The following is a 24,302-nucleotide window of genomic DNA, read 5'->3' on the forward strand; positions in this document are numbered from 1 at the left end:
ATCTCTGGATTCATGTAACCAAACAGGCCTTAAGGGCATGTTTGATTACATGAGTCTAGAGATTTCAAATCTATGGAGTCATACTTTATAAAATTAATTGTTTGGTTAACCGAATACGTGGAATGAAATCTGTGGATTCATCTGTGATTTTTGTGAATGCGCAAATATTTAGTTTTTTTTATAGTAGGGATGAGATCTCTGGATTTCACCCCATACCCATAAATCTACAAATTCACATTTTTAGTGTAAAAATATTAATCTCTATATTTGATGGATCTAGAGCTTTTCACAACCAAATGGGTATAAATCTCACATTCATCAAATCTCTGGATTCATGTAACCAAACAGGCCCTAAAGAAGTCTTCGGTCATGTTTAGACCAGAATCAAGGCTCTTAAGGAGTTGAAAAAGGCCCAAGGAGATCCCCTGCCTGTGTTCCCTACGTACACGGTCAAAGGCATTCAAGCCTAATTGGATAAGGTGTTGGAAGAAGAAGAGCTGATATGGGCCCAAAAGGCTAAGGTGAACCGGTTAAAATATGGAAACCAAAACACTAGGTACTTCCATGCTACAAGCCAGAATACCCACAAGTGAGTGGACTAAAGATGAGAAAGAAACCAACAACGTTATCCAAACCCATCTCCAAACCTTATTCTCCTCTAAGCCCATTAACAAGAAGGCCTTTGAATTTGCTACTGGCCAAATCGACCGTGTTGTCCCAAATGACCAAAACCAAAGCCTAAAAGCCGTCCCTTCACTAGAAGAATTCAAACAGGCAATCTTTTCAATGGCCCATTTAAGAGTCCAGGCCCTGACTGTTCTACCAAAAGAACTGGGACTGTTTTTAATGATGTTTTCAACTTTGTTTCCAATTTTTTTTTCAAACAAATGAACTGCCAAAGGAGATAAACAAGACATATAATATATTGTACTCATACCGAAGGTACAATCCCCCGAATCGGTGAACCAACTCAGACCGATAAGCTTGTGTGATGTTGTCTTTAAAGCTATTACAAAGATTTGGCCATGTGACTCAAGATCACTTTGGAATCCATCGTTGCACCAAACCAATAAGCATTTGTACCATTGAGGATAATCTCGGACTATGTCCTTCTAGCACATGAGATCCACTACTATCTCTCAAAGAAGAACCTCTAGGTGCTAAAGATGGACATGAAGAAAGCCTAAGATAGGATGAAGGGCAGTTCATCAAGAAAGTCCTACTAAAAATGGGTTTTGATGGTAGTTGGGTCCATAAGGTAATGATTTGTATTTCTATAGAAAATTACCAAATTCTTATTAATGGGTCACCCAAGGATGAGATCCAGCCCACAAGGGGCGTGTGTCAAGGAGACCCAATGTCTCTGGCTTTGTTTATTTTGTGTGCACGGGCTCTATCTTCTATCATAATCAAAGCAGAGCAAACTTGTCTTATCAAAAGCATAAAAGTCATAAATAGAGGCCCAAGCATCACACAATCAATGTTTGTAGATGACGTGATTTTGTCTGTGGAAATGAAAGTGGATGAGATAAACAACCTAAGGGCATGCGTAGAACTCAATTGCAAGGCTAGTAGGCAAGATATAAACTTGAAAAATCAATCCTCAGCTTCAATGCAAACACGCACTTAAAGTTCTAGCAATGGTTCTCCAAAATGCTTAAAGCTGCATAGGTGATGGACTTGGAAAATACTTTGGATTGCCGATAGAAATTGGAGTCCCAAAAAAGCAGGAGTTTGGTGAGCTCAAGGAGAAAGTGGCGACTATATTCCAAAGTTGGAGCATAAAATTCTATCACAAGCAGCGCTAAGAAACTATTTTGTAATAAGTAGGATTGGTGTTGGCCAAACGGGTTAAAATCCTTGGCTGCAGACTTTGGAGCGGCCATCCAGCGGCTACACCCGATGTCCGCCACCTGTCACTTACATAACTTCCAATTGCTCTTTGCTTAATCACTTCGACTTAAGTGTCGAAGTAGAGTGTTTTTAACAAGCTAAAGCTTTCAGTAAGGTTATTGCTTTGTTCTAATGGCTTCCTCTCATAACTTCCCCTCCCCCAAAACATTGTGGGTTTTGTTTATTGTCCTTCAACAAAGTCAAGCCTTGGCAAGTTCCATTCCACGTGCAATATGGGTTTTGTCACCCTCAACTCTACATCGTTTTCTCCGATTCAATCATGTAGACCAGGTTGAATTGAACAATGAACTCGTCGAACATCCCCTAAACCCTAAGCCAAGTGTGCCTATCTCTTTGATGGGTCTTTCTTTTGCAAGCTTGAACTCTTTGCTCATCCTCACCTCTTTTGATCAAATGTTGTGTTTGGAACCTTTAGAGCTTCACCCTTCAAGGCAAGCCAATGCTCCAACTTTAGAATTGCAGCTTGAAGATCTCTTTACCGTGATAGAACCTTTGTTGGGAGCCAATACCGCTACAATTATTGCACTTTATCTCCAAAACTCGTGAACTGTATACTCTATTTCTCGGGGTAAGAGTTCTTCTCCGGCACCTCCTTTTGAATCTATGGCTACAATGAACATTGGAAACTCACCAAACCCTGATTTCTACTTTGTGATCCCATCAGTTAGCAGCCAAAGAAAAAAAAAGATATAATAAACTTTCTTATATAAAAGCAATGAAGGAAAAAAAGTTGCTTGGAGGTATAGGGTACAAGCTCTCTATTGAGTATTGTCCATTTCTCCTCCATGCTAACAATCATCTTGCTAGTCGCTACCTTATTTTGAAGAGGAGAGACAATAAAGATAAGCACATGAAAGTAAGTCATACTTTCTTATAAAATACTAATTCTCAAAAATTATTTAAAAAAATAATAATTTAAGAACAACCAAATATAAGAAAAACTTATTAAATATTAACACTTAACCAAACAAAAGTCTCATTTCTTTTTGGGTAACAACCAAACACAGTTACAAGCAAAAAAAAAAAACCCAACAATAATCTAATTCGTCCATTCACTTGAAAAGTTCTTTAGGTGGAATTTTAATTGACAAGTTAAGTTGCAAAAATAGGGATGTACGAGCTACGTTTCATCTACAATGTTGGTGTGTAATAAAGAAGCATTTATTTATAAACTAAAATACTTACTCCAATGGTCTATGGATTTTAATAGTTGATACTTGTTAGTATACGATAACACGCAACTATCAGAATGAGACGCTCTGGGTCCCACTTGAACTCGTGTGTCCCCACCATCCACCAGATTGGAAAACGAAACGTGTTTGTACACCGTAACGACTCTTATTCTGAAATTTGAAAAATTTCAAATCTGCAGAGGGGGAATCAGCATTGATGCAAAAAAAAATAAGGAAGTCGGCGATAGCTGGAACGGCGTCGATTAGTTAAAAGGTTAATAAAATTAATAAAAAATGGACGAAAGCATTTTTCTACAAGCGTACTGTCATTCAGTGGGACCCATAGACCATAAGGTGTAACGAGCCTCTTCTTCTAACCGTTAGATCATTGTTGAAAATTATACCTAACTCAAACAATGTCGACCATGGATTTTACTTTGATTCCAATCTGACGTCAGATCTCGCTACCCAAGTGGTACACGGAACACCTTCGTTGTATCCTAAACAACTTAATTTAATTTTTATTTTTTTGGGTAATTAAACAACTTCAAATTCACCTTTCATTTATCGTTGAACCGGAAAAAATGGAAACAAGCATCCCGATTCTGTAACTGAATCGAAATCATAGAGGGAACCATGACCGGTTCAAGTATCCGATTCCCAACATCGGATGGTTAGTTCACATTTTGCATCAAACAAGCGAGAGAAAAAAAAAAAAAAAAAAAAAAAAAAAGAAAAAGAAAAAAGGTTGCTCTCAGCTCTTCGTTCACGCTCCCCTCTTCTATGGGCTCGGAAGAGATATAGGTCTCAACACGCACCGCCTCGTGCATTTCCCTTTTCGAAATCCCGTCTATTAGGGCTCTCGCTTCGCCATTACCGGCATAGACTGAAGAAAAGAGAGAGGGATTTTGTGGTTCATTTAGCTTCTTCGTTATCGTTTGTTCTCTCTGCAAACGTAAGGGTAAGCATTTTGACGCAAAATATTGGCAATGTCAGAAGACGAGAAGTTGTTAAAAGAAGCGAAGAAGCTACCATGGGAAGATCGTTTATTGCATAAAAATTGGAAGGTTAGGAACGATGCGAATATCGACCTTGCTGCTGTTTTCGATTCGATTACTGATCCAAAAGATCCACGCCTCAGAGAATTCGGTGAGTTATTTTTATCCTTTCTAGGGCACAGATCTGTTTGTGCAGTCTATAGGCTATTGTTTGATCGATCTTCGCATCTGCATTGTGAGCCAATGCTTTTGTGGATTTGACATATTACTTCGGTTTCTAAGTGGATCAAATTATACTTTTACCTGTCTGTTCGATGATCTTACTTGCTGCGTCGTTGCTAACAATTCTTTTGCTCAGGTCATTTTTTTAAGAAGACCGTTGCTGATTCCAATGTTCCTGCACAAGACAAGGCCCTCGATGCCCTAATTGCATTCTTACGAGCTGCCGACGCGGATGCTGGAAGGTAAGGTTCTCCTTAGTTTTTCGGGTATATTATTACGTGATGCATGCGTATTTATGCATATATACGTTAATTTTTTGAAATTGTATCTGCTATCCTCTATGGCAATCCCTTCCTGAGTTTCTATTTTCCAATTCAGATTTGCCAAAGAAACATGCGACACCGTTGTCGCCAAGTGCCTCACTGGTCGGGTCAATACAGTGGAGAAGGCTAAGATGATTTTGTTGCTTTGGGTGGAGCTGGAGGCCACGGAAGTGTTCCTGGTAATCCCTTGTACCTTTCAGAACGGGAACTTAGCAGTGCAGTTCTATATTAGAGAAGTTCTCCGAACTACCTAATTTTTTGTCCGAATGGCTCTTGGGGGTAGGAGGTTGATCCTCTTTTCTGCTCTCATTTTTGCATTCTGAATAAAACAATATCAGGAAAGAAGTGGTTCTTCCCCGGTTCTAGGGGTAGGGAATGAAATCATAAAGGTTCACAATTCAGCATAACTTTAAGGAGGTAGTTTACTTTTCATCCATGGAATTCCTTTGCCAATGGGTCTACCTCTCTTGGGATAGGCATTGGGAATAGTGGTGAGGCATTATCGACTTCCTACCCTAGTATGCAAGTTATTGATGACCTAGATGAGTATACTTGTCCTTTGCCAGTGGTAGAAAAATATAGTCTTGTACTTTTAATTTCATTTATAGTGCTGCTATTAGTAAATCAACCTTTTTCAGATTTGAGCATCCTTTCGCCATGGGGAAAATAATAGATGCAGAAAAGGTCGTCACATGAGATATATAATTACAAACGAAATGAAAGAACTATCCCCTACCCACTTCTTTTGGTTTGTAACATTTTATGAATGAATCATATGAAGAGGATAATCATGAACCTTAAGCATGATGCTAATCACAATATATTAGCAGGTCTACAATTCTCTGTTGCAACATAAAATGTTTCCTGCTGTTATGATGCCGATGCTAACCACAATATATTAGCAGGTTAACAATTCTCTGTTACAATATACAATGTTGTCTGTTGGCATGATGCCCAATAATTAAGTCAGATGAGAAAACCTATAGAGAGAGACAGAGAGATAGAGAGATAGAGGGAGAAGAGGGCGGTGGGGAGAGGATGCTAATCACAAACCTTAATCATGATGCTAATCACAGTATTAGCAGGTTTGCAATTCTCTGTTACAACATACAATATTGTGGGCATGATGCCTAATAATTAAGGATATGAGAAAAATAAAACCTTTAAATCTCATCTGAGGGGTCAGACATCAAAGTGAACGTTTTCACAAAACTAGGTACTACTTTATAATTGGATCAACCTCATTGGAAAGATTTTCATTTCCACTGCTTTCCTTTACTAAATCATTCGCTTTAATATCGCATGATGCTCATTGTAGTGGGAACTGTCTCGTCCTTTTAGCCTTGTGGGTTAGCTTAACAGTTTTGTGTACTAAGATGTCATCTTATGGATGGTGGTTGTTGAATCTCTTTCATTGACCATCAGATCAAAACCTATAGAATTCAAGTTATGATCTACATTATACATCTACAGCTACCTTTGCAGCCAATTAAGTTTGGCAGCATATCTGTTTTTCTTTGGTCAGTCATGGCTTTCATAATAAGAGTGTGACAAGCACCTATTTACCATGGGGGATAGGTTTGGAAATGGTAGAACAAGCATGCCATTGTTAGTTGCGTTGAAAAAGGATTTTGGATGCGTTCACACCCTGATTTATCTGGGCTTTCTCTTTCATGCTGTGTTGGACTTGTCTCAGCGTGAATTCACAGCCTCTCTTTGGTAGTTTTGTCAATAGAATAGAAATCTTGGGAACATAACATAGGGGCAGCCAAACTAAGGTTCCATTCCTTCCCCCCCCCCCCATTGGTGGAATATTCTTGTAGTTTGTTTACTCTTTAAGCTTGTGCATGATATAGTTGGTTATTTGCCTTGTCATTGCCTGATATGCAGTTAAATTTTGTTGTGCTTCAGGTTTTCATGCAAGGACTTGCAATTACATTTCTTTGTTGAATTTAATGTGGTTCAGGTTTCATTTAAGAACTTGCAAATGCATTTCTTTGTTGATGCATGATGGAAAGAACTGCAAAGCTTTGATGAAACATTTCTAGTTACTTTCTCAAATGGCTTGCAGCTCTATACTGAATAGTTATGAACATGACTATTTTCTTTACTTTCTTAATTGGCGAGCAACTCTACCAAAGTACAGTCAATATTAGTATATACTACTGAGTGTCCTATAGCAAAAAAACCTGCAACCATCCATTACACAAGGGGGTGAGAAATGAAATAATAACAGAGTCACTCCATGAAGCTTAATAAATTCGTATTAACTTATAAAATCAAGATAATCTCTATCGTTGATTTTTTTTCTTCTTTTTTCGTTTTCTGATTCTAGAATTTAACAAAAAAAGTTGAGGTAATCAACTTTGCAGTGCAACCATGGTCTTGGCCATCATGATCCTTTGTAGGTATCTGCACCAAACTTAATGTCTCCATCTTTCTTTCTCTTTCCTTCATATATTGAGAACTTGACAAGATCTTAGTAACCTCTTTCTTTTGAGATTCCAAGATGAAACGGGATATTAATTAATGTCACTCTATTTTACTGCAATTTTATGCTTCCCACCAAAACCTGACTTCAATGCAACCAAAAAAAAAAAAAAAAAAAGGTGTCTTAACTCACTGAGACTCGTGGCCAACTCAGTTTTTTGGGCAAACGAGTTGGCTCCTATATTGGGTTCTTCAACTTCTCTTTCCTGTTGGGCTTATTCAGTAGATGGATCCACGTGATGTTGAATGCAAACAATATCGTTATTGTTTATATGAGCGTAATGTCAATTTTGGAGAACTGTGAGTAGTTTAGTCCAGCATCATTTCCCTCATTCATGGAGAAATTATAACCATTCCCTGTCCCTTTAGTAGCAGGAGCCCCATGTGCTTGGGCCTTGGTGTACCCTTTGTTTCTGTACAACAGGAGAAATTATGCCTTGGGAGTGCTCAACATAAAATTAGTGATTTTCATGGAGTTAAATTGATATATCATAAGTGAGTATTTGAGAAGCTATGACTAAACCAATGATTATTTAGAGAGAATGAGGGTATATGTTTAATGCTTTGCGTAACTCTAGATGGGTGGGCATCAACTAGGCATTAATTATCTGGATCTTGTATGAACAATCAATTTTTGGTTGGCTAAAACAGGTGTGGGGGCATTTTAAGGCTAGATTTAGGTCAAAGTCAGGGTTTGATGTGTGGATTTAATCAAGTGGATGTAGGGTAGAGTACATGTTATCGTTCTCCTTTTAGTCTAGCTTGTAATGGTTCATTTTTTAGTTTCTAACTTTTTTTTTGGAAGTGGTTTCAAAAATATTCCATTCATTTTCTTAATGTCTTATAGTTCTCTCTTTCAAAGTGAAACATGTTTGAATTAAATTTCAGAACAGTAAATCCAGGGTACAGAGTTACCATTGAGATCAAAATGACCAATCTTGTTTTTCTTGCCATTGTTCTTTTCTAGTGCTTTTGTTTGTTTTTTTATTTTAATTTATTTTTTTTTATCTTTGTTATTATCCTGCGGATTTTTTATTTACGTGTTATATGAGAAGTTCCTTATTAGCTTGATTATGTGGGAATTGCAGGATGCTATGGAGAAAGCAATTAAAAATAAAGTTCCTAAAGCAGTTGTGCCGGCTATTGATGTCATGTTTCAAGCCCTTAGGTTTGCATTAAAAAAAATCAATAAATGCTATAAATTTGTTTTTCTTCATATCATTTTGTATAATGATATTTTTGGTTTACACAGTGAATTTGGTGCAAAAATTGTTCCACCCAAAAGAATTCTAAAGATGCTTCCTGAACTTTTTGACCACCAAGACCAAAATGTTCGTGCGTCTTCAAAAGGGTTGACACTTGAGCTTTGCCGCTGGATTGGAAAAGACCCTGTGAAATCAATCTTGTTTGAGAAGATGCGGGATACGATGGTTAGTATATTTATTGGTGCTTTACATGGAAGTGGACTGTGGATTTAACCCACTATCTTATCTTATGGCTAAAATGGTGGTTCAATTCTTGATTGTGTCAAGAAAAAAGAGCTGGAAGCGGAGCTTGTCAATGTCACTGGTGCTGCTAAGCCAACCCGCAAAATTAGGTCTGTATTCATTATTTGTTGTAGAACAATTAATTTATCTTTCAAGAGCTATGTATTTCCTTTTCTGGTGAGAAGTTACTGGGCCTAAAATGTGGGTAGAAGAATCAAACAAAGAAGTTGAAATTCTCTTAAACCTTCACATATTCATCCGACCAAACTCAGCTGAAAATTTCATCAATCATAGGGACCCATTTATCCTGCCTTTTCATTAACGTTCCTGATTAACTGGCACCTAATTTGACCTTCTTCCAATTTAGGGCTATATCACCCAAACCGGGCTTGAAATGAAATATCTCAGCCAAGTACCAACCCTGCTAGTTTCAGCTCAGCCCAGCCCAGCCCGACCCTTATTGACCTTGATTCTATGCTTAGAAAAAAAAATGACATACTTGGCATCAAGTCTTGGATATACAGAGGCTATGTAATTACTCAAAACTGGGAACCAATTGCTTTCAAATATCTAGAACTGCAGGAAATTGCAGGCACAATAATAATTTAATAATCCTAATTAACAACATACCAGGTTTATATAGTGTTATCAGATACTGTTGCAACTCTGGTCGCTAGGCCTCTAGACATATGGAACTAGTAATCTAAATTTGAAGTGTACAGAGGTTAGATTGGAAGATATCAGCATTGAGGAAATAAGAAGCTACAAAAGATTGGAAACATTAAACAGTAGCAACAAATGTTTAGAAATAGCAAGTGTAACAAAATAGTGTGAGTAATTAAGTATCAGCTAAGGAAGAGGTTAATTAATGGATATATAAAAGATAGCTGTCATCTGTCCAGGCAACCTTGGCATCTGATTGAGCATGGTGTTTGTTCAGACTTGTAACCTAAATTTTGAAAAACCGCAAAATTTCAGTAGAAAGCTGGAGGGTGTGGGTGGTTAGTTTTGATTCAAGATTTTGACAAGTGAGTGATCAATTAGATCCCAAGAATATTCTTTTAGGCTCTCTAAATCCTTCGATTAAGGAATGTGTGCCAAATAGTAGTTTTACTTTGGATTCGAGGTTATTTTGTGCAAGGTTTGGAAACTCATCTTGATGGTCAAAATCTTGGAGAGATGGTTTTTTTTTGGGGGGGGGGGTGTGTGGAGTGGTGTTTCAGATTGATGTTTTCGCAGTCGATTGGGCATGTACCACTTCTGAAACTTTAAGGGAAGCTTGTTCTGTCATGAGTGAATTTGTTGAAGCTTTCAAATTGAAAACATGCACACACACTCAATTTTGTCTAAGTATGCCCCTTGGTTGGCAATAGAGGACGATTTTAAAGTGTAAACATGTGATATTGCATATTTAAACATAGTTTGAAAGGTTGAATGATATGAGACATAATTGGCAAGTCATTTTGTCCCAGTAAAGCATAAATTTTAAATGATTCGAAGTTTAGTCTACGATGTACAAACTTGTCTTGAACTATAACTAAGTCAATGTTACATACTACTGAACTTTCAACTATCAAGTACCAAGAACCAACTATCTATGAAGTGCTGACTACCAACTACCAAGTATAGTGAATGATAATTCATAAACAAAAGTCTTAGGAAGTCAAAAACTCCAGTCTTCCTGCTAGTCTCCCAATGGTTGAACGCACATAAATCTGGAGGAATAGGTAGAATCAACACTTTTGTAGTGTAGTCTTGGAAGAATGAGCGAAAATAAGGCCAAAGAATGAAGAAAAAACAGTTTCCCCCTTCTTTAGACCAAAACAAGAATTTTGGTACCCCTTCTGTTTGAAATGGTGACTTATAGCTTTTTCCATAAACGAGTGTGACCCAGAATAAAATTTCAAGATCTTGACAGATATGACATTTTCATAACTAGTATGCCATACTTACAACTTCTTGCTTATGGTAATGAAGATGAGTCCGCACACTTGATGCGACTCTCCTGGGGATGGAGCTTGTGCTCCCAGGTGAGTTTGTAGCATTTGGTGTTAAAAAGCTAGTGGTTGGACTTTGGATGTATGAAAGATGATCCACCATGATTGAAAGTAGGAAGTAGCAGGACAGAATTACAAACCAAGTCAATTGAGTGCTACCGCAAAATGCTGATCCAGAGATCAGAAAACCCAAATCAAATTGCGTTGGACCCACTCAAATATGAAATAGCCAAGTAATAAGGAATCATATCAATTTGTTAAATTCATGGGTGTGGTGATAAGAAAGGAAGTAAGTTTTATCAGTAGAGGGTAATAAAATGAGGTACGTAATTAATTCATCAAAGGGGCAACTCATCTTCTTCCTTTGAATTCAACCAGACCCATTGGAAATGAGTTGCTGGTTCAAGATCTACTTCATGACAAACCCAATCAACCTCTATCTGGGGGGGAGGGGGTGAAGATTTCCAAGCTCTGCCAGCATTAATTTCAATAAATGGTTGGCTGATATTTTAATATTTTGCGGACGTTGGCCGTGCACTCTCCCTGGTTGCATGTCTGATTCATAAGGTTTGAGGAACTCTAGGGTCAAATTTTCTGAGATTTTGTTCTATCTATTATGACGAATAAGCAGGCTAATACGAGAAGGAAAAGGGGAAGGCAAGGGAGATCAAAACAATCTTCCTGGCTGCTGTTACCACATGAACAATGTAGGAGAAGAATTTGCAGTGAAAGGGCAGAGGAGAAAAGAAGAGAGAAATAAGAGAGAGCACCAAGGAATGGGGGAGGGGGCAAATGGTTGCACATCCACTGTTTGTATCAATCTGGTAGCAAAACAGCTCAAACATTCATTTGTTCAATCAAACTGTGGCTGTTGTCGTTACAAACTAATTTTTGAGTCTATGATTAGAGAAACTTAACCAGGATTCCTAGCTGAAATAAAAATTATAAAACTCTGGGCATTCTTCACCCTAAGAGTCTGTTAGTAGGAATTAAATGCGAGCATAAAAATTCAAAACTCCCAATGGCCCAGTTTCAGATAAAACTCTGAGCGTTCTTCACCCTAAGAGTCTGTTAGTAGGAATTAAAAGAGAGCATAAATAAGTCGAAACTCCCAATGGCCCAGTTTCAGATAAACCAAGCTAATGAAAAAAGAGATCAAACTAAACCCAAAAATAATTTTGACCTAGTTATCTCTGTTTGAATACCATATGGGTTTGGGTTGGTCCAATGCAGCTGCACCTGCATTACTGCAGGTCGTTCAGAAGTTGATGAACTACCAATGTTTTAGGGGATTGATGGGATTCCATACAATCAATTACAGCACGGAAATCTTTTTAAAAATTAAGTAGGAACTAAAACAACAGTTAGTGGACAGAATAGTACTCATGAGAGCATACAAGATAGGAAAATTGACATACATATGACTGAAGGTAAGACTTTGACCTGCTAATGGAATGATAAATAAAGATGGTAGATAGAAGGATAGAAGAAAGAATGAGTTAGACTTCTCAACTTTAATGCAGGGTTGATAGTTTATGGACGCAAACCCCAACACTCCTGTCTGATCCTAGAAATTAAGTGACAAATAAGTGAGTACTGATTTTTATTCTGGTTTGGGTTACAAATGGAACAATAGAAGAAATATAATATAGAAAAGATAGGGGTAGGAGGAGGATGGGTAGGAATCTCTCCTACTATAGAGAAGCTCTCCCAGCTAACTTAACAGGGGCATCTCACCTGAGGTCTCCCATCTCAAACAACTCATATTGCCACCTAATTTCTCAGCCAAAAGCATATATTTCCTTTTTTGTGAACTTGAAAGCCAATTAAGGGAGGTTTCTCCTTTTTTGTGTGTGTGTATATATAAAATAAAAATTGATTACAGTAGAGAGTTCCTACAAGTTAGCCATAGATAAATTGCCAATTCAAATCAATCCCTTCCTTGTGACAAAATAGAAACTAAATAAAGCTTAGAAATACCTGCTGTATAAATCTTTAAAACTGGAATTAGAAACTATTCCTAACCATTTGCTTTTACAAAAAAATAAAATAGAAAGTAGATGAAGCTCGTTGACAGCTTGATCTTCCAAGTATAAAAGGTCTTACACAAGTAACATTTGATATTCATGATTCATCTCCAAATTCTTCACCATATGAGCTGGTTATCACCCAAGTCAGTGCTAATCAAAAGCATCTAGACCTAAAATGTAGGCTTAAATCTGGTGTGACTATTCTGAAGTCTGTGGGCTTGCTCTCTTGGGTACTGATGGGTAAGGAATTCCGCAGACTCCAGGCTTGATATCCAACCAAGGTTTCTTTACTGCAGTCCCTAATAAGCAGTTCTGATGTTCTCTTAGAACTCACAAGCTCAAGGCTAAATTATTTCGTGCATCATTAGAGGTACTGTTATTCCTTACTCTTTATGTATGACTTCAATAAAATTAGCAAAATACTCTATAATGGAAGGAGGAATTGTTTACAGCATACGTTTTCCATTAGTAGAAACTCTTATAGAGCTGAACAAAATAGAAACATTGGCTGGATTGTAGCCATGGTTTGTAGTCACGGTATCTTTGTGGGTTTCGGTCAGGTAAAAAACCGAGACAAATCAGTAAGGCCTCGACCATTTTAGTGCATTTCTATCTCCACTGCCGCGCCTGTATTATGGTGGACTACAATTTTTTAAGAAGCACACCCAAAATGGTATCTTTGACTTAGGATCCTAGTTTGGCAGTGTATGTTCTCTGTGTGTGTGTTCTCGTATATGATCTATTTCAAAGAATGCTTTGCGATGCAAAATATTTAATTCAAGTAGAACAACTTCATTAAGCATTGCAAAATTACAGACGAGCACTATCCTGCATAGTGCTCCCAAAAGCAATGCTTTGACTACACCTTTTTAACAAGTGTTTTTAGTGCAGATCTGAACAAGACAAGGAAGTAGAGCCAGAGGCTGCAGCTGAAGCTGTGGGCACTGGCCCATCTGAGGAATCTGCAGTTGATGGTAAGGCACTTCATGAAATTCAGTTACATAAATGGTTTAGAGTAACCTTTTTTTATTTATTTTTTAAATCAGTTTTACTGAACAAACTAACACAACTAAGTTTTGGTCAGTTCCTCAGGAAATAGATGAGTATGAACTTGTTGATCCAGTCGATATTTTGACCCCATTGGAAAAGTCAGGCTTCTGGGATGGAGTGGTCAGTGCTCTGTCTTGTGTTACATCTTGGTGTATACTACTTAGTATTCATTTTCTTTGTTACTGCTGTATCACATTATGTCTTGCGTGGTTGAGTTTTCTTATGTTGATTGGTTGGGTGTTTTCTTTTAATGATCCTAGAAAGCAGCCAAATGGGTTGAGAGGAAGGAGGCTGTTGCAGAGCTTACAAAACTTGCGTCAACAAAAAGAATAGCTCCTGGTGATTTCACTGAAGTCTGTCGGACACTTAAGAAGGTCATCTAGTTTCTCTTTTTAGGTTTTATTATCTGTAGCTACTTTTGTTGATATGTCTCTTAAGATTTCTCAATTCACTGTATGGTTAGGTCATCCTCTACAAAACATGAAAGTTACATTTTATGGTTTCTTTTTCTGGTCAATGCCTTTTTCTTCTCGTCATGTGTCCATCTGTTTATCTCATCATGTGCCATCTGTCTGTCAGAATAATTACTTTGTGTGGTTCTATTTTTTTCTGGCTACGTTCATTTTCCTTCTCATTGTATTATCTGTTAGTCTACATTTCTGTTTTGCTTTACGTTGTTTTGTGTATCTAAATTGAACTCCATTCACTACTTACATTTTCCTCCACTTTACCCTCTGATTGTATTATATAATGCATTTTCACTTTTCAGTCCTTTGTGTTGTTGTCGAGGAATTGGTTCAAGCTTGTTGAATAAGAGAGATTGCTAAATATCCATCTGAAAATAGAGACGATTGCATAGTACTGGGTATGGTGATGGGGAGTGAATGAATCTATTGGGATGGACATGGAAAAGTTATCTCCTTTTCTGTCCACAACTTCCTTCGGTTCGTGTGGCTCAGGGGGTGTAATGTATGAGCTAGATGTATGCTTGGTGCTAGAATATAAGTTTTACTGTTACGGTTCTAGTCAGGGATAGTTTAGGTTCTTATTTTATTTTTCATTTTTTGTTGCTTGAGCTGTTTCTTATGCTATGTTACATAGTGAATGAAGTGGGAGTCAACACCTAGTCTATTTCATATTGTATTTGCTTGGCAAGGTTCAGCATCTCAAGTTTTTACCTGGTTTTAACCATCCAGAAGTGATTATGGTCAAAACTAGGCATTTTGATGTGGTGGTTTTGGGACCTTGAAATGTTCTTTTTAAAAAAAGGGTGAACTTGGTGCCAAAGGCTTTTGCACAAGTAGAGTCCGGGAAGGCAGTTGTCTCACTTACCCCAATGATTTTCTTTGGGAGTCCTAGGAATTTTTTCTTCCTCTAATTATCTCTTTTATTTTTTTAATTTTCAAAGTTTTTAATGTGTTTTCCTTGTATACCACCAACAGAATGCATGAACCATTTTCCCACTCCACCCCCTTTCAAGATGCTGCTTATGGTTTTGGCCTAATTCTATTAATGTATAGTGTTCTTGGACATTGGTTGAAAAGGAGGATAAACACATATTTATGTACTTTTACATGGTGTATTATCCACAAATTAGCAAATTTCTTGTATCTCAATCCAGTATATGTAGTTAGACAATTCAAATTCTAAATGGTAGAAACCAACACCCCTATTCAAGTTTTTAACTTGATTTTAGCCAGGAGATGCAGAGTTTTCTCAAGTGTAAAAATCTCATAGATCTTGATATGGTAAAAGCATTGCTAAAACTGTAAGTGTGGTTAGAATTCATTTGTTTTGATGTCTAGAAAGCATATTTCCGTTTTCCTCTCCTACTATTCATGATGATATGTATCTCGAGATTCTCATAATAGTCTCCAAAAGTTGCTTCTATAATGCTTGAGGTGGCAATTGTAAAGTATCTAGCTGTGTCTGCTTAGCCTCTTTGACATGGTCTGTTTGATGTTGCCTTAGACCGTAGGAGAGTAACTAGGAGACGGTTTCCAGGATCTGCGGTGATGGTAAGCTTGGTGGTAGGTCTGTAAGGGTTGTAGGTCGTAACTATCGTTAAGACCTAGAGTTTGATGGAAGCACTAGGTTGTGTTGATGAAGCAGTCTATTGGTGAAGGTTTGGTGTTTTGTTGATGGTGGATTTTTGCTGAAATTGAAGTAAAAGCAAATTAGGTTTTGGTTTCTAAGGTTTCGGAGTAGAAGAAGATTAAGAAATCCAGAGTTTCTGATGGTGAAATGAGTTGCAGACTAATGACTTATTTAGTGTAGGTGGAAATTAGGGTTTGTTTCAAAGATGGTGGGAAAACCAGGAATTTTGGTTTTGAGTACTTGATGAAGGAGAACTGGGGTTGGATCATTCAACTTATTGTTGTTTAAAATCTACTTTAACTATAGGCTTGCCGGAATCTTAGCTTCTCTCACAGTTTTTGCCATGACCTCCCTTCCACCCTTTGTAGCCTCCACCCCCTCCATTGCCATATCCCCCCTCCCTGAATCCATCACCTAACCCTTCCCTTGCCCCTGCTTCAGTGCTTCTCTTCCATCTGACAAACCTTGGAACTCCCTATTCTCAAACCAAAATTCCTCAGTAACTGAACTTGACCTTACCTATATTTCCCCCCCCCCTCTGATATATCCAACCCTCTGCCCACTGCCCTTCTTCCTCTACTGCTCACGAAATTAGTCGGTGGAACTCTCCTATACTTGGCCAATTTCTTGGTCCCATCCCTCCCTTCAGCATCCTCAAATCTTCACTTGCTAAACAATGGAAAGTGCAAGGAATTATGGATACTTACCATATTGATTCTGGCATTTTTCTGTTCAAGTTTAACTCTCTTGAGTGTAAATCTCATGCTCTGGAAGGATCCCCTTGGTTTGTGGGAAAATCTCCAGTATTCCTAAAGCCTTGGGTTTCTTTGCTGCCTCTCCACAGGGTTGACTTCAGCATGCTTCCCCTGTGCATCAACTTACCTGGCCTCCCGCTTGAATTCTGGAACTTTGATTGTGTGAGTCGAATTGGTTCAGCTGTTGGAAAACCTATTTGCACTGATGCAAAAATGCTCAATATGGATCGCCTCTCTTATGCGAGAATTTGTGTGGAGTTTTCAGCTGTAAAACCCCTCCCCCCTTCTCTTACCATTGAAGATGATAATAGTGTGAAATACAACCAAGTAATTGTTTACAATTGGATCCCTGATCGATGTGAACTTTGCTTCTCTTTTGGTCATGAATCAAGTCGTTGCTCGTTTGCTGTTTCGGGAAGCACGTTCTCTAATTTCCCTACTTGTCCGCCTCTTCCTGAAGATCAGATGCTCGTTGAAGACCTCCCTACCCCATTGGGAACATTCGATACCTAGGAAAAAATTATTGTTTCAGTTGTTCCCTTTGCTGTTCCAGCAATCTCTGCTCCGCCCGCTGCCGTTGACAAATTAATTCTGGCAACAAACTTCTATTGGAGAAGAAGACGACGAAGGAAATTCAAGCCTGTTCCTGATGTCTTAGTGAACAGTACCTTTCCAGTTTGTTGTTCAAATGACTCAAGTACCCTTCTAGGTGTAAAAAGACCAAAATACCCTCAAATAAATTTCCCTCCCATTTTGCTCCCTAGGTGGGTGAAGGGATTCTCCTTTCACCTTTCTTCTTATATCTCGCCGGAAACCCACCACTGTAGGTGACCACCACCCCTTCCCCTGCCGGTGACCATTTCCCCCGCCTCCCACTGTTGAAAATACTCACTGTTGCCTCAAAACCCATTATTGAGTGAAATTTCTCACCACCACTAACAGTCTTGTCAACAACAATTGCAAGTTCGTCTGTTGGATTCGAAAATTCAAGCTAATGCACCAACTCCGACACCTCAGCCCTAACTTCACCTGATGCTTGAAATCCAAATTCGGTCCCATAAACCAAATCAACCATAGCCCTTTTCAAATCACGCAGACTGTCGGAGTTTGCATCATCATTGTTGTTAAATATAAAAAACAAAAATTAAATCCACCTCTGCCGTTATATATCCCTTTTGATCCACTCAAGTTCATTGGCATCATGAAACTCCCTGGATTTCCTTTTCTGGATTTTGGAATCAATTGATTTTGATTTGCTTGTTGTAGAGAAATTCTATGAGGTATTTAATTGAGGAGAGTGAATAGGTCACTCTAGCATTGTAAATGTTGTGGGCATAACAATTTTTGGCAATGACAGGGTAGGGGCCACAATTTCTAGCAACGACAAGTGAGAGAATTCCAACATTTGAAATCGAGTAGGAGTGAGGGGCTTCTTTTTGTAAATTTAGAAACTTAAAATCCTTAATATAAAAGACGGAAATTATATTTAGCAATACATTATGGGCAAAATGGTCATTTTAGTTTCAAACTAACAGTAAAGTTAACCGTGGGTAACTTGCAATTTTACAAAAAATGTAAAGTGGGTAGCGTGCAATTTAGCCCACTTAAGTGGGATGTCAGGAATTATAGGCCCACTTATGCGGGTGTCCTGCAAAAAAGGCTTAATAAATTTTTTGAAGAACTGCAGCTAAGAAGGTGCGGCAGGGTCCTTTTGGTGGGGACATTGCAATTATCTTTATCTTCATCAATTCAGTCCTATGATTCCAGCAAATCCAGCAAACTTCCTCCTATCTCAGCACCATGGAAGGCAATTTCACTTGAAAAATGGCAAAATTGATGGGTTCGGTGGGTAGCAAAATAAAAAATAGGGAGAAAACGACATTTGATAAAAAATAAAGGCGAAAATCGCCGAACTTCACGAAATCTGAGATTCAGTCACCGGAATCTTTGCCGGAATCATCCTGGTAAGCCACCTCCTTCCTTTCTCTCTCTATGCGATGGTTTGTCTAAGCTTCAACCACTTCCACTTCTTCGTATTTGGCGTATTTTGTCGGTGCTAACCTGAAGCTTGAAGCAGATGCATCAATATTCAACTGTGCGCCTAGAGGGATAAATCAGAACTCACCCCACTATAAATGAAGGTGGTGAGAAGGTACTCCACCTTGGCCTTCACTGATTTAAGAATAAAACCACTAGAAAATCCCCCGGACCCTGAACGGCATCGACAGTAGGCATTGCAGATGCAAATCATGAGCCCAAAATGCCAGCCTTTAAAGTAAATTGCAATCTCAAAAGTAAAACCCAACAATAATAGAGATAACCACAAGAAAGCCTTGATAAAAGCATATTGTCGCCTCTTTAAGTCTTAACTCTAGGATTCTTTTCCTCGATCTTGCTCCCAGTGTCAGAATCTATCTTTCTCGAAGCCAACCGACGCCTTACAGCGGCAGAGATACCCAACATCGTGGAAGCGATTGAGGTGAGAGTAAGACATCCAGCAGCTTTGTGAGCTCTGAGTAGGTGAAGCAATTGAGGTGAGACAAAGTTGAGTTATTTTGTCACTGGAGTTTCCAAATATCAAGGCACCTTTGATCTTCAGCTCATCGGCAAAATATTGGCGAACTTCGCCCCGGCGAAGTTTGCCGAACTTTCGTACCCTGCTTGGCACTCAAGTACGTACCAGCAGCTTCCCCACCCTTTCTCCTTTATTCAGAGCAATCCCAGCCCCCTCCCTCATCTCCCAAACCCATTGCGAAACCTCTGCTTCCCCTCTCCTGTTCTGTGCAACCCTAGAATTCCCTTCCCCTTGCTGCCGCACCTCCTGAGGCCCCCCAATCCCCTCCCCTACTCTGCTGCCCCCTTCTTTTCCTCTCTATCTTCATCACAGCCCTCCTCTCTCTTCTCTGCAGAGTTACAGCAGAAAAACAGAAAATGAAAGAAGAAAATAAAAAATAGAGAAGGAAGAAAAGAAAGAAAAGAAGAAAAAGGGAGAAGAAAGATTGCTCATGATCTTCACAAACTTATCCCATTAGGGTTTGTTAAAACCCTAAATTTTCCCTTTTCTGAATGAAACCCAATGCTTCTATGTTTTGTTAATGGTGCTTTCCCGTACAATCTTAGATTGATCCTTTTCATCCATGTCTTTTTCCTATCAACCCATATCACTCCTAAGAGATTTCAACAACTTTCTTAGATACCCATAAGCATCCCATAGTATTTTTAATTTCGCTGCTGGAAGATTCTGGCGAACCCTTAATATTAGGGAAATCATTCAAGAAACCATAACCCTAAAATTTGGTTTACATCGGGGGGCTGTGATGAGGGAAAAGGAGTTGGGGAATGAAGAAATTAGGGAGTAGGGGTAGGGGAAGTGAGGGGATTTTGCCGCAAGGGTTGGGAAGGGGGTAGGTCTGCAATACGGAGGGTGCTCGGTTGAGTGGATTTAGGGTTTGGGGATTTGGGGTTGGGGGTGGGGGGAGTGGTCTGCTGCAGGCAAAGGGGGAGGAAAGAAGGGCTGTAAGTGAGAGAAGAGAAGGTGAAGGTCGAGGCTGGACGTGGGGATTGTCTATACTTGAAGAAGAAAATGGGAGTGAAGTTCTTTTGAGTTTGCGGAAAATTTATACAGCACAGCAGCCTTAAGTCTCCCCTCCCCTCCTAGGGAAACCCACAACTCCAACTTTGCACTTTCAATCCTCAAATTTTATTAATCATAAAATCTGTCCTCTACAATTTAAGAGCCATTATTTATAGGCTTACATGGGTGTAATCATATTAGGACTCAGCGTAGAAAGTGACTCAAACTTGGTCTCTAACTAGACTTGGGACTGTTATTTCAACAAGGACTTTGTCATAACTCATCCTAGAATGATCCAAATTGCAATACAAGAGTAGATCTAGACTCCTTGTAAGAAGTGGAATGTAAGTAATGGAATCCCTCTCTAATTGGGACTCTTAACCCAACTGGGACTTTTCAATAACTCGACCAAAACAAATACAAACTTCAAAACAAAAATTGGATTGGAATCCTACTAACCTACTGGATCCAACGAACCATTGACTCAACTAAAACATGCAAAATTATCAAAATACTCCTGATTTCCTATAGGGCCGTGGGATATGGGCTTTCTCCCTTGGCCCTGTTTCAGTCTTCAGTGTGGCCCTGATTTTTGTTCACACGAGAAGAAGAGAATAACTCAGGTTTGGGATGTCAATCTCATGTACGTTGCTGAACATCACAACAATTCTTAGAAATAATTGATATTCTTCACCCAAATCGTCTGTCGTAAATGGGGGATATGTTACGTGTATATTTGAAGACTCTCGATTTCATCCGTAAAAACACTTCTTAGTCACTCTAAAAGACACAGTAAAATAAACAAACTCAGGCCAGGATTCCTCGTAGCTGTTGATTATCCTAATCTAATACAGACGTTTAATACAACAACAACAACAATAAGCCTTTTCCCAACTAAATGGGGTCGGCTACATGGATTCTTGCCCTCCAATCGGTTCTGTTCAAGGCCATGCTAGATACAAGGCCTAAGCTAAACATATCCTTTCTCACCACTTCTCCTAAGGTTATCTTAGGTCTACCCCTAGCTCTTCTAGTTCCTTCAATATGGATTATATCACTTCTCCGAGCGAGCATTTATAGGTCTCCGTTGAGCGTGGCCGTGCCACCTCAACGACTTTCTCTAGCTTATCACTTATAGGAGCAACTCCCAGCCAACTCTAATATGATCGTTTCTTATCTTATCCATCCTAGTTTTGCCACTCATCCATCTTAGCATCCTCATTTCTACTACCCGAGTTTATCTATATGATTCTTCTTAACGCCCAACACTCGCCCGTACATCATAGCTGGTCGGACACGTCCTATAAAATTTTCCTTTGCTTTAATGGAATACGCCGATCACATAAGACCCGGATGCACCTCTCCACTTCATCCACCCTATTTTAATTCTTTGGGAAACCTCATCTTCTAAATCACCTCTTTTACTTATGATTGAACCTAGGTATCTAAAACAATCACTCGAGGAATCTCTTTATCGTCAAGTATCACCACTTCATCATCTGCCCGATCATGACTAAGTTACAAACTAGATATTCTGTCTTCGATCTACTAAGTTTAAAGCCTTTTGATTCCAAAGCTACTCTCCATGATTCTAATTTGGTATTAATCCCCACTTGGGTCTCATCAATCAACACAATATCATCCGCAAAAGCATACACCGGGGGCCTCATCTTGAATGTCTTTGGTTAATTCATCCATTACCGGTGCAAATAGATATGGGCTTAAAGTTGACCCTTGATGTAGCCCAACTGTTATCGGGAATTCATTACTTTGTCCCCCCACTGTTCTAACACTAGTCACCGAACCATCATACATATCCTTAACTATATCTACATATTTACTTGCAACACTTCTTTTCTCTAGTACTTGCCAAATTAACGCTCTAGGGACTCTATCATAAGCTTTTTCTAGATCAATAAATACCATATGAAGGTCTTTCCTACATTCTCTATACCTTTCCATAAGTCTCCTAATTAAGTAAATAGCCTCCGTTGTAGATCTTCCCGGCATAAACCCTAATACAGACGTTTAATCTAACTGCTAATCCTTGCACTGATATCATTCCATTTTATGGGTTATTATATAAGACCTCTTACATCAATTAAGAAGCCGATGGCCTAGAAAGTCCAACCATGTGTCATAATAAACTCTTCTAAGGCAAAATTGACCCATCTGGACAATCTTATTTAAATCCGCTTTTCCATTAAATAGGTTGTTTTTGGGTTTTACCTGTTAGGCATATTACTTATATGGTCTGGCTCAGTTGTCTTCATAGAATCCCATTGGCTAGTATAGTAGTATTGCAAATTTACAATTTTAGTCTGAACTAGCCCACCTTTTTCATTGGGCAGAAAACACACCTTTTGTTATTTTTTATTTTAATTTTAATATAGGTGTGAATGTGATACTTAAATTTCCATTTTTCATTTGTTCCTTTTATGTTTGAAATCATGCATCTTGAGTTTTCATTTTATGTTAAGTATGGAAAATTCACAGATAATTCTCTTTTGCTTGCAGCTTATTACAGATGTGAACATAGCTGTCGCAGCTGAGGCAATCCAAGCCCTGGGGAATCTAGCCAGGGGTCTGAGGACTAATTTTTCTGGGAGTTCACGCTTCATTTTGCCAGTTTTACTTGTGAGTTTATTGAAGCATGGAAAATTTAGGAAAAACGGTTCTGTTATATATGTAACTGTTTTATAACTGCTTATTTCTCAAGTAGTAAAAAAAATGGAATACTTATCATCTTAGAAACCTGGAAATTTTTCTGGGAGTTCACGCTTCATGTTGCCAGTTTTACTTGTGAGTTCATTGAAGCATGGAAAATTTAGGAAAAATGGTTCTGTTATATATGTAACTGTTATATAACTGCTTATTTCTCAAGTAGTAAAAAAAATGGAATACTTATCATCAGGGAACGAAAGTTCGTTCGTTTCGCCCGGTTCGTTGGGTGGCGAATCCAGGCGAATCCAGCGAATTTCGGCGATATCTCGCCGAAATTCGCTAGGAAGAAAAGTCAGTTATTATATATTATATATATAATAATACCCACACATCAACGTCAATGTTTATGTACAATTTTAATAACATAAAATATTAATAGTCTGACTTTTTTTGTCTGCAAATCATTAATGCAAATTTTGAAAAAACAGCAAAATCCCTTCAATGAGTCCCATCATGTACCTTTCCCATGCAAAACATTGATTGAGAATTTAAAAAAATAATAAAATATTGATCTTGTCAAATCAATATACTATTGTTTATGTTTTGCTTTTCTTGTTTTTTATAATCTTGTGGTTTAACAACTGCCACGTGTGGCTCAAATATCAATTAACACTCCAACCACAAATTAAAAAATACCGAAAATGACGAAAAATATGATATTTCGCCGGTTCGGCGAGATTTCGCCGAAATCTCGGCGATATATGGAAAATGTCGTTTCGCCCCCTGGTATCGTTTTGCCAGGGGGCAAAACCACCGAATTTCGGCAAAATTTCGCCGAAATTCGGCGAAATTACTTTCCATGCTTATCATCTTAGAAACCTGGAATAATTCATATCCTGCAAATTGTGATTTTTTATCCAATATACATGATATAAGTCTTCTGCAATCTACTGTTTCTTTGTCCCAATTCCTCTGAGTACTTATAAGTTTGATTTTACTGCTGGTAATTCAATATTTGCTTTTTGTCATGAGGGAAACTTGCTTTGCTAGAATTAAATTTCTGTATCTTGCTCTGAAATTTTGAAAAGGGGGGATGTCCAAAATAGAATTTGTAGCAAAGGTTTGGCACTTATCATCCTCAAGTTAGTTGGCCAACATATATTCCTTTATTTTCTTGTTTTCTTGATACTTTGCTGCTCTGTGCATTTTGTTATGTTCACCGAATCAACTTCCTCTGGCAGGTATATTGTGATACTTATGTTTTGTTATTACCTCAAGGCATAATATGCTCATAGAATTGTGTATTGGGACTTAAAAGTTTGCATTTTTTCTTGAATAGGAAAAATTGAAAGAGAAGAAACCGACTATTGCAGATGCACTTACTCAAACACTACAGACAATGCACAAGGCTGGCTGCTTAACCCTTGCTGATGTTGTGGAAGGCATGTTTTCTTTCAATGTAGTTTGGAAAATGGTATTACTATTATTGATGTGACCAACTGTATGCTTACTCCATGGTTAAAAATATT

General features: G+C 38.4%; 1 protein-coding gene across 3 annotated transcripts in view; it reads left to right on the forward strand.

The window, feature by feature from the left end:
- The first annotated feature begins 3,820 nt into the window (after window positions 1–3,820).
- MOR1 (ARM repeat superfamily protein) overlaps window positions 3,821–24,302 on the forward strand; it is a 47,225-nt gene continuing 26,743 nt past the window's right edge. For 2 of the 3 annotated variants that reach the window (XM_089167810.1, XM_089167811.1), the window contains exons 1-11: window positions 3,821–4,235; window positions 4,443–4,548; window positions 4,685–4,808; window positions 8,208–8,287; window positions 8,372–8,549; window positions 8,652–8,716; window positions 13,525–13,607; window positions 13,718–13,803; window positions 13,944–14,057; window positions 22,627–22,746; window positions 24,113–24,215. In XM_089167810.1, the coding sequence (XP_089023936.1) occupies window positions 4,076–4,235; window positions 4,443–4,548; window positions 4,685–4,808; window positions 8,208–8,287; window positions 8,372–8,549; window positions 8,652–8,716; window positions 13,525–13,607; window positions 13,718–13,803; window positions 13,944–14,057; window positions 22,627–22,746; window positions 24,113–24,215 (1,219 nt within the window). In that variant the 5' untranslated portion in view covers window positions 3,821–4,075. Of the gene's footprint in view, window positions 4,236–4,442; window positions 4,549–4,684; window positions 4,809–8,207; window positions 8,288–8,371; window positions 8,550–8,651; window positions 8,717–13,524; window positions 13,608–13,717; window positions 13,804–13,943; window positions 14,058–22,626; window positions 22,747–22,766; window positions 22,912–24,112; window positions 24,216–24,302 lie in introns of those variants that run through there. The other variant, XM_089167812.1, reaches the window with a different exon arrangement.

This window comes from Hakea prostrata, chromosome 9 (assembly GCF_041222555.1).
Source record: "Hakea prostrata isolate BN-2017 chromosome 9, UWA_Hpros_2, whole genome shotgun sequence".
NCBI lineage: Eukaryota > Viridiplantae > Streptophyta > Magnoliopsida > Proteales > Proteaceae > Hakea > Hakea prostrata.